This window comes from Acomys minous (genome assembly GCF_964271855.1).
Source record: "Acomys minous genome assembly, chromosome: 15".
Taxonomy (NCBI): domain Eukaryota; kingdom Metazoa; phylum Chordata; class Mammalia; order Rodentia; family Muridae; genus Acomys; species Acomys minous.
In genome coordinates, this window is record NC_140497.1 from 72,626,234 (window position 1) to 72,640,249 (window position 14,016).

Here is a 14,016-nt window from a genome sequence, read left to right on the forward strand (position 1 = left end):
GTCTGTTAAGCGTCCCAGGCGCCTGGAGACTAAAGTTTCCCTTCTTCACTCTGTATCCAGGGGTTTCTCCAGTGCTAGAACTAAAAATGGTATAACCTGGAAGCCAGTGCAGGCCGGATCCTTAGCAAAAACCATCGTGTTTGTGTTTTCTCCTCACCTCCATGAACACTCGAGACAGGGCTGTGTGGGTCAGCTCTCTTTCTATCTTTATTGTTGCTGTCCTACCATAGCCTAATAATTCTTCATGCTAAACTGAGCTCGTGTTCCTGCGCCCTTTCTCTCCACTGATCCGAACTGACGAGTACAGTTAGTCACTGCTAGATACAACACTTTGTATCCTACACCTAGAAATTAGGTGGATTTTCTCTCTTCTATGAGTTTTCAGACCATCTTTCTTTTTCTGTGCATGGCTTACTGAGGTTTGTCTGCACTTTGTAGACTTTTCACACACACACACACACACATACACACACACACACACACACACACACACACACACACACGCACACACACACACACACACACATTTTGAGGTAGAGTGTTATTCTGGGGCACAGGCTGGCCTGAAACTCACGATATAGTCCAATCTGGGCTGGATTTGTAGAAATCTTTCTTCCTTCACCTCCTGAGTGGTAGGGTGGTATAGGGCTGGGCTATAAGGCTGTGCCTCCATACCTGGATAGGCTTTCTATATATTATAATTTCTTGCCAATTTTTAGTGAGATGAAACCACATCCTCCTTGATCAATGCTTTGCCTAAAGCATCAGATATGCAAGATTTTGTTTCGACCATGGGGGGGGGGGGAGACTTCCTGGGACAGAAAGGCTGAAGTGTTCCTACACTGTCACCAAGCTCAGGTTCTGGTGATGGCTGAGAGCGGATAGCTTATGATCAGCACTGTTTCCCAATTTAATGTTGGTAATATAGCCTTTCCTTAGTACAGGTAATGTGACTGGACAATTTAAGATAAAAGAATGTGAAATGGAAGCGGTTTGACAATAGAAGAATATTGACTAAAACTCCACATTGATAAAGAATTTACAAATAAAATCCATAGTATTCTTTTTTCCAAGTGGGATTAGATGACCTGTGAGTACTTCGAGAGGGGTCTCACACAACAGCAGGGATGTAGTGATGCCCCACCTGGCTCAGTTACAGCAGCTTGGCCTCATACACAGCGCTCATCAGCAACAACTAGGTGTTTGCAATCCAGTCCTCCCCTAATTAATACAGTACATTCTATGTCTGTGGTATATTTGCTTACATCGAGAAAGACAGAGAATGAATACAACCAACTTTTAAGACGCTTAAAACAGTTTGGACATCATCATCATGAGAACTGAAGGATAAGGGGACAAAATGAAGGGCCTGGGTTGAGAAAAATCAGAGATTAGGGTTTTGTTTTGGTTTTTTAAAACAGTATTTACTTGTTTGTTTTTCTGCGTATGGATGTTTTGCCTGCCTGTGGGTCTGTGCATCCGGCTGCTTCCAGTGCCCACAGAGGTGGGTGTCAGATCTTCCAGGTCTGGCATTGCAGATGCTTGTGAGCCATTGTATGACACTGGGAACTGAACCCAGGTTTTCTGGAAAACTTAGCCATCTCTCCCAGCTCCCAGTTTAGGTCTCTTTACAAAGTCCAAACCCATTTTATTCTGAAAGGCCAGGTATAGCTCTGATGCTACAGAGTTAAAAATCATCAACCTTGTAGACTATTTCTACACTTTATGTGAATGCTTGAGTGTTTACAGAGCTATGAAACATGGTCAGTTGAGGTCCTTGACGGCTGGAGACTGTGCTGCTGGTTGACCCCAAGAACTGCAAGTGTTTACTTCCAGTCACCTATGAGTCAGTGAGCATCTCAGTTTTTGTAAGAGTACAAGATAAAGCAAGTTTAAACCGCACGCTATCAGCAGAGGCTACCTCAATCTCAGTTCCCTAAAGAATTTGCTATAAACAATATTTGGAGTACACAGTATCCAGGCTTCCTTTAGTTACTGAAATGAGTGAGGTGCAATCTTGCCTTAGTCCGACTCTGAATCGCAGCCAACCTCATCATTTCAAAGAGGAAGGAGGCTGTGTGGCACTCAGATTCCGTAGCTTCAAGGGCGCACATCTCTCAGAATGCACGCAGGAGCAGACTGTAGATTCGTGCTTTCTCTAGCTCAGCTGAGGAGGGCTAGCGAGCAGCTTTGCTTCTAGACCGTGGTCTCTGTTTTCACTGCCTGCTTACTCCGAAGACACTTCAGGATAAAGGCCCTTTCCATATTGAATCTGAAAGGGAAAGGAAGAGCGTGAGAGACCGGAGTGCCCTGAATCTATGAAGGAAGGAAGGAATACCCCGGTGTTCATGCTTGACTCACTTGGCCATTACTCTTTCCGTCTCCATTTTCTCTTCTTCATCTAATCTCTGGAGAATGGATTCCAAGAAGGAGAAGTGAAAATTAATGTACTGAGCCACCTGCAAAAGAGAACAGAGGGTCTTAATGTAAGAAGTGCTGAGTCCGGGGGAGACTCGCAGACATGGTGATGTGGCGGGGGTCCGTACATCACTGCTAATTTCTTCTGTGTCCTTATCCATGAGGAAGATGCGAGCATTGCTTTTGGATGGTCCTTGCAGGAGCCTCTGCAGCAGTGGGACGTCAGTCTTCTTTAACTTTCTCTGCTCTGCAATGGGAAAGGAATGGACCACATTAAGAGGGGATGCTAGAAAAAGAAAAGAAGGTAATTTTGTCCTTTGGTCTTCCTTTGGTTTGTTTTAGAAGCAACAGGATCTGAGAACTCACTAAAACAACAACAACAACAACAACAAAAAAGGAGATTCATGCCCCATTTTACTCGTGGGATGCTGTAGATAGTACATAATGCTGTATGTCTGTTTTTCCTATACATATCTACATTAAAATTTAATTTATAAATTAGTTCTGGTAAGTGGAGAATCACTAGCAGCAAAATAGAAAAATCACAATTATTCTAATAAAACTGTCAGCATTATTTCTTTTATACTTCTTTGAGGCCATTAACACCAACAACAAAAGTATTATTTCAAGACTAACACGATGGTGCCTCATGAGTTGCTGTGATAACTAAGTGACTAATGGACTTGATTTATTTCTATTTCCATTCCTGCTCAGTGCGCGCTGATTTCTACCCCCCACCCCCGTTTCTGAAGCCACAGGAAGCCCTCAGGATTCTGCCCCTGTCCTCAGCGCAGAAGACCCTCTCCTGACCTCTGAGCCTAATGCTAACTTGGTTTCACACCCCCACTCGCTCTGCTCCATAGTTTACAGTCCAGAGCTTCTTGCTTCATGAAGATCTGGAACCCTGACTGAAAAACACATATTTCCCCGCCCCCTCCGGCCCCGCCCCCTCCGGCCCCGCCCCCATGAGTTCTGTTCATGTTCTCTCCTCAGGGAGAGCTCGTACTCTTATAATGTGTCAGCCTCGGTGATGAATAAGAACGAGCAAACAGATAAGGTCAGAGAGAAGTGGCGCGTAGTAATGACCAAGGAGCTAGGGCAAGGAGGAGGAGGAGCTAAGTCAGGGCTGAGCTGACAGCACTTCCCGGAGAGGCCCCTTGGGTGGATTCCTAAATTCTGACCTCCACTCAGACAACTTAAAGTCTGGCAAACACGCAACGTCCTTTGTATCATAAACTCTTGGAAGGTATTTACTCTTGGGTTGTCTCTCTGGATTTGGAGACGATATATGATATTCTAGAACCGTTTCTCCAGGATGGGAGTGTACCTAGTGGTAGATGGTGTGGCTAGGTTACATCCAAACTCTGTAATCAGCGATTACAACGAGCCCTTTCCTCTCTCTCCGTTCTGTCTTATTTCCTCCCTCCCTCCTTCCCCTCTTCCTTCCTTCCTTCCTTTATTTTTTATTTTTTAAAACAGAACCAAGTGGCCTGCTGCTCTGCTGGAGTGATTAAATTTTCTTACCTCCTGTTCCAAAAATAATGTAAAGAGCAAAATCCCGAGGGCTATTCTCAATCTGTCAGTGGAGAAAAAAAAAAGAATAAATGTAATTGTTTCAGATGATGTTATTAGACCCAAGTATTCACCGGTGTCCCACTTGTCCCTTCGCTTTCAGCATGACATCCTCTCAGCTCCTGGGGGAGCCGTGTGGATTTACAGGCTGTAGCTGCTCTGAGGAAGAGATCCATCAGAACTGAACATATGATATTGGCTCACAGCCCGCAGATCTTTCTGAGGAGCGCTGCGTTTGTGTGTCGCCGTTAGTTTACTTACATGCGTGATATAGCTCAGGTCAGTGAAAGCAATTACCTTGAACTTTTGGAGAAGCTGCTTTATTACTTCTTCAGTCCTCATGTTACTGTTTGTTCTGACCTTCGTTTCCGATCCGAAGGTTGGGGTGAAAATGGACGTCTAAAGGAACAACAACAAAATGAGACTTTAAGGCCCTATCAATCAACAGGGGCCAAATTTTTGACCCTAAAGTGGAGGAATATGTAATTCTGAGAAGTGATATTACTCCTTACGTCATCACAGAGTTCTGAAATAAACACAGATGTAATAATAATTATTGTATGAGTGACAATGCTAAACATTGTATAAAACTTTTCTAAGCCCTTCATAAATATTAACTGACTTAATTCTTTCTTTTCTTTTTTTCTTTTTCTTTTTGTTTTGTTTTGTTTTGTTTTTGTTTTTGTTTTTCGAGACAGGGTTTCTCTGTGTAAGGATGTCCTGGAACTCTCTTTGTAGACCAGGCTGGCCTTGAACTCACATCCATCTGCCTGCCTCTGCCTCTGGAGTGCTGGAATTACAAGCGTGCACCACCATGCCCGGCCAACTTAATTCTTATAACAAGTAGTACAAATTAATTTTAAACTATATGATATAAATGTCACATGTTTAGGGGTCAGTGTTAGGAGCCCCTGCTGCTCTTACAGAGGACTTTTAAGTATCTATCAAATGAATAAATACATAAGTGTTTGCTAGAATATGCGGTATGAAAAACCTTTGACTGTATACTTACTTGAGCTGCCCACATCCCTTACGATCTTTTGTCAAATTATTTTAGTACAACAGGAAAATGAAGGAAGACCCTTTAGAAAGCCTTAGTTAGAAGACAGCAATGAAACCCACATCTCCCATCTTTCCTAGAGTTGGGACATTTTCTAAAAACCACTATGCTTGTCTACACCCAAAAATTACAATACAACACAATAACAGGGTAATCTAATAATTTCAGAACAAATAGGAGCAGTTGACTGGCCCTGCACATCCGTTAGGGTTTCCTGAACATATTAAATCATCTCTGACTTTATAAGCTGATCCGGGAGAATTAATGATATCTTTCACACCTTCAACAAGTGAAATGTCTTATACATGTTACAGAAAGACATGTATACATTTTACATATCTTAGCAAAAAAAATCAGAATGGAAATTTTATCTAAACTATAGCCACATTTGTATAAACATTTTGCATGTAAATACAAGATCTGAAGGGCAGGATGCAAAATGTGATGTATGTTTGGGCAAAGTGAGCAGTCTGAATGTCTCTAGACCAGTCTCTGTGGGAGCCTGTTTGTGATTCCAGCGTTGTTTGTGGCCTGCTGGTTTTCCTGTTTACGCTTTGTGCCTGCCCCTAAATAAGCTCACCTATGTATTTCCAAGGCTCCGTTTAGCTCCCAGCACCTAGGTGGGACTTATCTCACTCAGGCTAATGACTTGAGTATTGGAGTGAGACAAATATGGCTTCAAGTTCAGAGTTATCATTAAAAGCAGTGTGACCCAAGAGAAATTGCTTGATCTGTGAACTTTGACTAGATGTGAAGAAGAAGGAAAAATGATACCCACCCTCAGTGAAGAGGTTTTATGATTAATGAGACAATTATTAAAAATCTGTTTGAAGTTAGGTATGGTAGTGCATATCCATAGTCTTAGCACTTGGGAGGCTGGGGCAGGAAGAGGCCAAGTCCGAGGCCAGCCTGAGCTCTATGGAAAGGACCTGGCAAGTAGGGACTAATTCATTCATTCATTCATTCATTCATTCATTCATATTTTATTTGAAGATTTTCATACAATATATTTTGATCATGTTTTCTTGTCTCCTAACTCCTTCTAGATTCTCCTCATTTCCCTCAGCTTCACGTTCTGTCCCTCTCTCTCAAATAACAAAGGAACATACACAGACACACACACACACACACACAGACACACACATACACATACACACACACACAGACACACACATACACATACACACACACACCATGCACACACACCATGCACACACACCACGCACACACACCATACATACACATATACACACATACCACACACACACACCACACACACACATACACACACACATATATACACACACAAACACACACACACAAACATACACGCAAAGCCCAAAATCAAAACAAACAACCCAAAAGCCCAACAAAACAAAAATTGCTCAAGTAAACCAATATGAAACAAAAAAAGTCCACCCCACAAACAAACAAGGAGCTGGAGAGATGGTCAGCAGTTAAGAGCACTGACTGCTCTTCCAGAGGTCCACCTGGTAGCTCACAACTGTCTGTAACTCCAGCTCTGGAGGATCTGGCACCCTCACACACATGCACAGACAGACACGCAGGCAAAACATTAATGCTCATTTGAAAAAAAATGGAGTCGAGTTTGTCCTGGCCAACTCCTCCTGGGCACGGAGCCTGCCCTGGAATGTGTTAATATACCCAAAGAGACTCCGCTCCAGAAAATGGATTTCCCTCCGCCAGCAGGCATCGATTGCAAATAGCTTCTTGGTTAGGAGTGGGACCCTTTGTCTATTTTCTCCCCTCTCAGTACAAGGACCCCAGCTGGCTTGAACCTGTGCAGGCCCTAGGCCTGCTACCTAACTTAAATCTGTGCTTTCAAAACCTAACAAAACAAACAAGTGGACAAGACTGTATTTAAAGTTTCGGCTCCCGAGTTACTACAGGGAAAGACTGATGAGTGTTAGGCAATGTGCTACCATTGTTATTATTATTGAAGCAAACGGTATTGTTAGTGCAGTGGGTGTTATTCCTCACTGCCGGAGCTGTAACTCACCTCATGGTTATAGAAGTGTCCGTTGATAGAGGCTCTATGATCCTGTCCGTCTCTTCTATATATCATTGGAGCCTTCGCCCTCTTTCTCACCAAGGCTGCTTCACTCATGGTCCTGTAGAGCAGCGGGGATTCTGGCTCTTCCTCTGCATAGGGCTTCAGAGTGCTGTGATAAGATAAATAGTCTGGGAAAAATAGAGATCACAAGCCCTTATCATTTCGCTGCCTGTCTTCTTTACGCTATAGGGACACGGGTGTGCTTTTTATTAACGAGGATGGCGTCTGGTTCCTGCCTGTTTCAACGCGCTGTAGTTCACTGCTTGGCTTGGCTCACATCAACTCACTAGGTGGTGCGTGAGCTTGGGCAGGCAGGCAAGGCTGCAGGTGAGTGGCGTGTCACAGGATTCACCTGGTCACGTGGTTTGTGTTCCCATTCTTTTAATCTTACTTTATTTGGGGGGGGGGTGTAAATGAGACAGAATTTTAGCATGGAGGAGCTGGAAAAAACCTGCTTTTCTGTTAGTCTGGACTCAGAGAGGTAAGATAAAAACATGGTGGGTTGAGTCGCTTTTAAATGGATATAGTACTTCTAAGTGATGGGACCAGGCCCGCATCTCGGCTTATTAGACCTTTCCTAGGAAGACAGACTTTGGGCCTGAATTCCCCTTCCTGTGACGTAAGCTATCAGGCTCCTTGGGGATGACTAAGAGGCCCATATATATGAGTTCCTCAACTAGTGCTGTGTAGAAACGTTTAGGAGTTGTGCTGTATGTTGTTAAAAATACACCGCATTAATAAGACTTTGATACTGACCTTTTGGAGAATACTTTCCTTCCGACACTAGAGCTTGGCCCCTGTCCAGCTCACTGATACGATAAAGGTCATCAAATTCTCCCCAGCGAGTCATCCTCCTGCAAAGTGACACATCTTGTAAATGAGACTAATTCCATGGTGGTACGGGTCTCAGATTTACAATGTTAACACTGTATAGTTGTAGGTCTCTGTATTAAAACAAGTCATCATCCACACCTGAGTGATGAGCGTATGTTTTAAACACACTGTTTATTTTGGGGCAATGTAATTCGGCTATGCTATGTATTGAAATGCAAAATTACAGAGAGATTTTGTAAACTGTATGCTTAGATGGGGTTGGCAGAAACTAAGGGGACCCACTAATACACAGATATTTCATAAGGTTTCCAGGGAGTTTAGGTAGAAAATTGCTGTTTCCACTCATGAATCAAGATCCCACAGCATTAAAATAATTATATAAAGTGAATCTAACATGATAATATGTAAAACTCTTTTTTGAAGAATACAACTTACAAAATGAAAATAATTCTTCACTAAGAAATTATTATCTCACGTAGAAGATTAGCAAGTTTACAAACATTTCAATGTTCAGAATACATGAACAGGGCAACTGTTTATTTTACAGCAGATTAACATTCATTTTTACTTTGTCTGGCCTTAAACAAGTTAGTTACAAAGCCTCCCTTGGCCTCACTGTCCTCATTTATAAAATGGGAATAATCATGGTGTGAGGTAGGATAGAGTTATTGGTAGGAGTTAACATGTTAATTTATATATTGTTCTTGAAATAATTCCCCAATATAGTTAAGCATTCAGTATATATCTAAAATATTATCAGAGTAATCTCATTTTCAGTGGTACCACCACCACCACCACCACTACCACCACCATCACCATCATCACCATCACCACCATCACTAGCAGCAGCAGTAGCAACAATATCATCATCATCATCGTCATCATCATCATCATCACCATAATTATCATTGTAATGACCATCTGAACCCCTTTAATGATGAATCAGGCACAACTTTGGGTCCAGTGCATTCCTGGACTACCCCCCTCCAGGCAAATGGGCACTATTATTTGTGAGCTATTGCTTTCTTGTTGATCTTGGAATTCACTTGAAGTCTTTTTATAACTCTTATTTTATTTGATTTACAATAGCCATAAAAAGCAGATAGTATGTTCTTAATGTATTTACTAATAAAATTTTGAGCAAGCTCTACTAGCTGGAAATCTTGTCAGTCAAAATGCACATCCAAAAAGTAAAGGAACTGTATCTATCAGCAGTGCGGTAGATATAACATTAAACATTGTCTCCAATTTACAGTGTAGTAGAAATCAGAAGCCGCAATGGGAACTGGGTACCACTGAAAAGCTAAAACTAAGAGACAAAGCAACCAGCTGCTGTTTCCTACAGGGGGAGCAGGAGTCCTACAAATGACAACCACTTACGATCCCCACAGCTGCTCAGGGACTTGGAAAAAGGTGGCAGCCACTCCTTTTAGTTTCCTTAGCTTCGGGTAGTGCAGTGGCGCCACATAAACACAGGGGCTAACACATAGCTCAGTATATTCGTCTTTTGCCTCCTTCCTTCATGCCACTCAGTGCGGAAATAAAAACAACTACTTTACGGTTTGGGCTTGTGTAATTCAAGAACCATTCCACACACCTCGCACATGACTAAGATTAAGGGTGGTTGCACATACTTCTCAAACAAGAACTGGCTAGAATTTAATGTCAAACAACTGAGCACGTCAGAACACGGAGCGGTTGTATTGTTCTGACCAAACACCAGGAAGTGTACCAGAGGCAAATCGGGATGCCAGAGAGGAGTTGTAATGAGTTGCAAAAATAAAATGGAGGCAGAAATTTGATAGCCAAACAGAGTGGTATATTTCCCTATATATAACAGAAGGAAAAAAACGTTGATGCAAATCAAATAAGCACCTGTTTGCTTCCTGTTCTTTAATTCATTCTGGCTTGTCCAAAGTGTGCCAACACCGACTTTAGAAAGATATTAAAATAGAAATGGAAGACAGGGAAAGCAGAAATAATTCCAGCCAGGCTCTTGTTTGTTTTGTTTTTAAACACACAATTTCTGTAAGAAAACATTTGGCCCAGATATGAGAGATCAAAGTCCCTCCTACGGAGTCATTTCCATAAACACAAATGGTCAGAGCTCAGACAAGCTGATTTCTTTTTAAGCCTCCATCGTTACCATTTGGCTAGTGCTTCTTCAGCGCAACTCCTTTCTAATATGATTAAAACAGACTAACGTGACAAGAGTGCTTATTTTCTCAAAGGAACGGAAAGACACTCAACTGGAGTCCTTCTTGCAGCTGAGCACACACTGTCCATGTCCTTTGTTGTCTACTGACCCATGGGGACAGTGAATCTGAGCAGTGGTGTTAAGTTCTGTCCATAGATGCCCAGTGTGGCCAAAGGAGAAGGAGAGAAGATGTGAAGTGAAATGAGGAAAATGGTCAAATTCTTTACACAATTTAATTGGGGCCCAGAACTGAAATGAGTCACCCAAAAGGAGGTGATCAAGGGAGGGTACCCAAGCCTGGACTGCAGCAGAGGACAGGGCCCAGCGTGTTCATGCACCATTACAGGGGCCTGGGAAAACTGTTCTATTGGTGTTGTGCCTTCATGCCTGAAGGCAGATGATTGTACCGGGTCCTTTTGACTAATCAATACCAACCAAATAATGCTATCATGATTCTCTCTCTCTCTCTCTCTCTCTTTCTCTCTTTCTCTCCGTGTGTGTGTGTGTGTGTGTGTGTGTGTGTGTGTGTGTGTGAGAGAGAGAGAGAGAGAGAGAGAGAGAGAGAGAGAGGGAGAGGGAGAGGGAGAGGGAGAGGGAGGGGGAGGGAGGGAGGGAGGGAGAGAAGAGAGAGTCTGCGCTGTATGCATAAGACATGGTGTCTTTTCCTGCAGATCCCTTTTCACTAGAAAGATATGATTCACAGAGCAAGCATACTTACAATGTTCTAGTAAGTCTTGTTACTGTGGTAATGGACAGGCCAATACCCCCAGTGCCTGGTTACTATGGTGAGGCACAGGCTTATGCCTTTGGGTATATTTTCTCAACTTTAAATAATGAGAAATAACTTTTGCTTGCTTCCAAGCTGTTGTGGCTTGAATGCTACATGTACTCCATAGGCTCCTGTGTTTGAGGACTTGGACCCAGGCTGGTACTGTTGTGTGCGGAGGTTGTGGAGTCTCTGAGCCCATGACCTAGCTTGCAGAAGTGAGTCACTGGGGACAGGCCTTGAAGATACCTTGATCAGAGCTCCTTTCTTCCTGATTTGCCAAGATACTGTACGCCATGGCTCACACTCCCACTGCTATGGACAGAGTCCCTTCAGCTACGATGCCTTTCCTACCATGATGGTCTGTAATCAGAAACCGTGAGCCAAAATATCCCTCTCCTCCTGTATGCTGCTTCTGTCATGTTTGGCCACAGTGACAAGGAGAGTTGCCACTGTACCATCAATGTTCTTGGTGACAATGGGCTCTGCAGAAGATGCAGTGTGAAGGTGACAGGTCACAGTCTGTTACAACATATTAAAGACCATAACCAGTATCACTTTGTCCCCAACCCCTGGCTCCTAAAACTCACCCGCAGTTCCCACATTTTTAATGCAAAACTAGTTTTTTTAATTGGAGAAATTAAAGCATATCTTTGAATAGCTGCTAAAAAAAAAATAATGGATTAACAGTGTGTCTTCTACCTCCTTAACTTGTCATTTTAATGCCTCATGCTTATGCAGTTTTAATGAATTAAAATAAAGCAAAAGGGGTTGGCTCCTCAAGGAAATTTTGACAAGAGTTCTTAGACAGATATAATATATGATCACTAATTTTGTGAGGTCATAACTCGTGTGTGTGTATATATATATATATATATATATATATATATTTTTTTTTTAAAGTAAGGCTCAATCACTTAAATGCTAAATACTGCTCCTTGTCATTTGAGTGATCAGCCTTGTCAGTCATCTTGTCCTTGTGGGGTGCTGGGCTTCTTGAGTGCCTGAGATTATAGTTCCATTTGTGCTCATAAGCACCATGTCCTGAACCCACCAGCAGCCCTTAGCCCAGACGGAACAGTAGTAAGGAAAGGCAGATGGGGTGAGATGGTTGTCACACCAAGCAGGTGCAATTTATTTGCAGGTTTCCGAGAACTCCATTTGATCTCATCCCCCCCCCCTCACTCACACTTTCTTTCTCCGTCTGTCATAGTTCTATACCCCTCCTTCTCTCATTCTCCATCCCACTGTCTCTCTCTCTCTCTTTCCTCCCCTTCTTCCTTCCCTCTTTGTGCTGGGCACCGGGATGCAAAGACGATTCAAGATGTGGTCCACGCCACCTAGTAGCCCACACTGTAGATGGGGATGAGATAGATGTATACGAGTCCAGTAAACTGTACGCTGTGGAGGTGAGAAAGAAAAGTCATCAGCGTGCTCAGTGGACCGAGGGATCGTGGAAGGCTTTCAGGACAGCGTGTTGAATTTGTTAGTCAGGCAATGAGCTCCTGATAAGTAGGCTGACTGCCTGGCGGGCAGAGTGAGGAAAATAAGAGACGGCGTGATGGGTTTAGGGCGTTGCAAAATGTTCAGTCCTGTCCAAGGATGATATCTGAGAAAGGTTGGGAAAAGTTATAAATCATGGTGGGACGTGGCAATATTCTCCTAGGTTTCCTTAATTGTGGCCAAAGATCAGACCACACAAGTGCATCATCCTGGCAGCTATCTCTCCCTTTTCTCCTCTGAGGGGAATTCCAACTCACAATGGATGCGAAGGTGGGAGGTGTGAAGAGAATTGTCGTGTCTCCAGGTGTGTCAGAAGGGAGGGCAGCGACAGGAATGAAAGACGCGGAAGAAAGGAAGAAAGCCCTTTTATGAGGATACTTTGGAATAATTATGATTAAAAAATTTTTATAAAGGATAATGACAAACCCCCACCCAAGTTGGTCATTGAAGGTATGGTTGCATCCACCCAGGCAGGGAGCTGTTCCGTGCAGTGAACTTCAAAGGTACTTTGCTGGGCTCTGCTAAACAGCTCTGCTTGTTTTGAACATGAACACAGTTCAGTCTCCTCTGCAGAAAGCAAGGGGAGTCCTCTGTCCAAGGAGTGGAGAAATTTAAGTTTCCTTCCCTGTTTTGGAGGTCAGGTGAGGACTAGGCAAATCTTCCCTCTCTATCTTGTCTTGTCCAGTGAGCAAATGCAATCTCTTGGGAGAAGCAGCGGGGCAGACAGGGGCCCCCAAGCTCAGGCTCTGGAGCCCATGGAACAAAGGTCCCTTTGGTCCTGCCAGGTGGTAACTGGGGATCCTGCACAAATCACCTGACCTCAGAGACACGGTTTCCAAATACCTAGTTGGCGGGGATGTTGGTGATGGTATAAGATTGTTATAAGCATCTACCCATAGGGATACACACCCTGCACTACCATCAAACACAACGGAAGCAGACAGTGAGGTCACATGAGCAATACCAAGGGAGGACAGCTTACCCTTTGCTGGAAAAGGTTTCTGGTGACTTCAACAGATCAAAAGAAGAGATTTGCTTCTCATCTTGTATTTTTAGCTGTATGGGTCGTTTGACTCCCCAGAAAATGTCCAGCAACCCTTCAACAATCAGCTGCCCATCTTCAGTCTGAGGAAGAAGCAGTTACCCTCAGTAATTGTTTTTGCATTATTTATAGAAAGTCAAATGCTTTAACCGGAAGATGCAGAAGGTAAGTTGGTAGGAGATATTACTAGGTTTAAACATCTCTCGGGATGGATTATTTGGTTTCTCGACCTCGCTTGCAAGACAATTCTGATTTTGAAATAGTCTTTCATATTTAAAACAGTACACTTGACAAAATAAGCCATGTTGTCTTTGGCATGCCCACCAATTGGCACAGTGCATTAAAATGCTTTTTGAGCTCCGGTTCTTGGATTAAGTGGGATTATATTGTTTCAGGTCCATTTAATTTAAAAGTATAACAGATTTTTAAAACTATACAGAATTAGAAATTAGAATGAATAGTTACTGGGAGACATAGTTGTTTGAATAGCTATGAATAACTTAAGTCATAAAGTTATGTAGAACAAAAGAAAGAATGCTTATGAAGGAAT

At 42.9% G+C, this 14,016-nt stretch overlaps 1 protein-coding gene across 3 annotated transcripts in view; it reads right to left on the bottom strand.

Annotated features, from left to right (window-relative positions):
• Positions 1–466: 466 nt before the first annotated feature.
• Positions 467–14,016, bottom strand: part of RASSF6 (Ras association domain family member 6) — a 36,882-nt gene continuing 23,332 nt past the window's right edge. For all 3 annotated transcript variants that reach the window (XM_084760066.1, XM_084760068.1, XM_084760067.1), the window contains exons 4-11: positions 13,407–13,549; positions 7,881–7,978; positions 7,071–7,252; positions 4,288–4,389; positions 3,943–3,994; positions 2,547–2,665; positions 2,362–2,459; positions 467–2,272 (exon numbers count right to left, since the gene is read on the bottom strand). In XM_084760066.1, the coding sequence (XP_084616192.1) occupies positions 2,197–2,272; positions 2,362–2,459; positions 2,547–2,665; positions 3,943–3,994; positions 4,288–4,389; positions 7,071–7,252; positions 7,881–7,978; positions 13,407–13,549 (870 nt within the window). In that variant the 3' untranslated portion in view covers positions 467–2,196. The remainder of the gene's footprint in view (positions 2,273–2,361; positions 2,460–2,546; positions 2,666–3,942; positions 3,995–4,287; positions 4,390–7,070; positions 7,253–7,880; positions 7,979–13,406; positions 13,550–14,016) is intronic.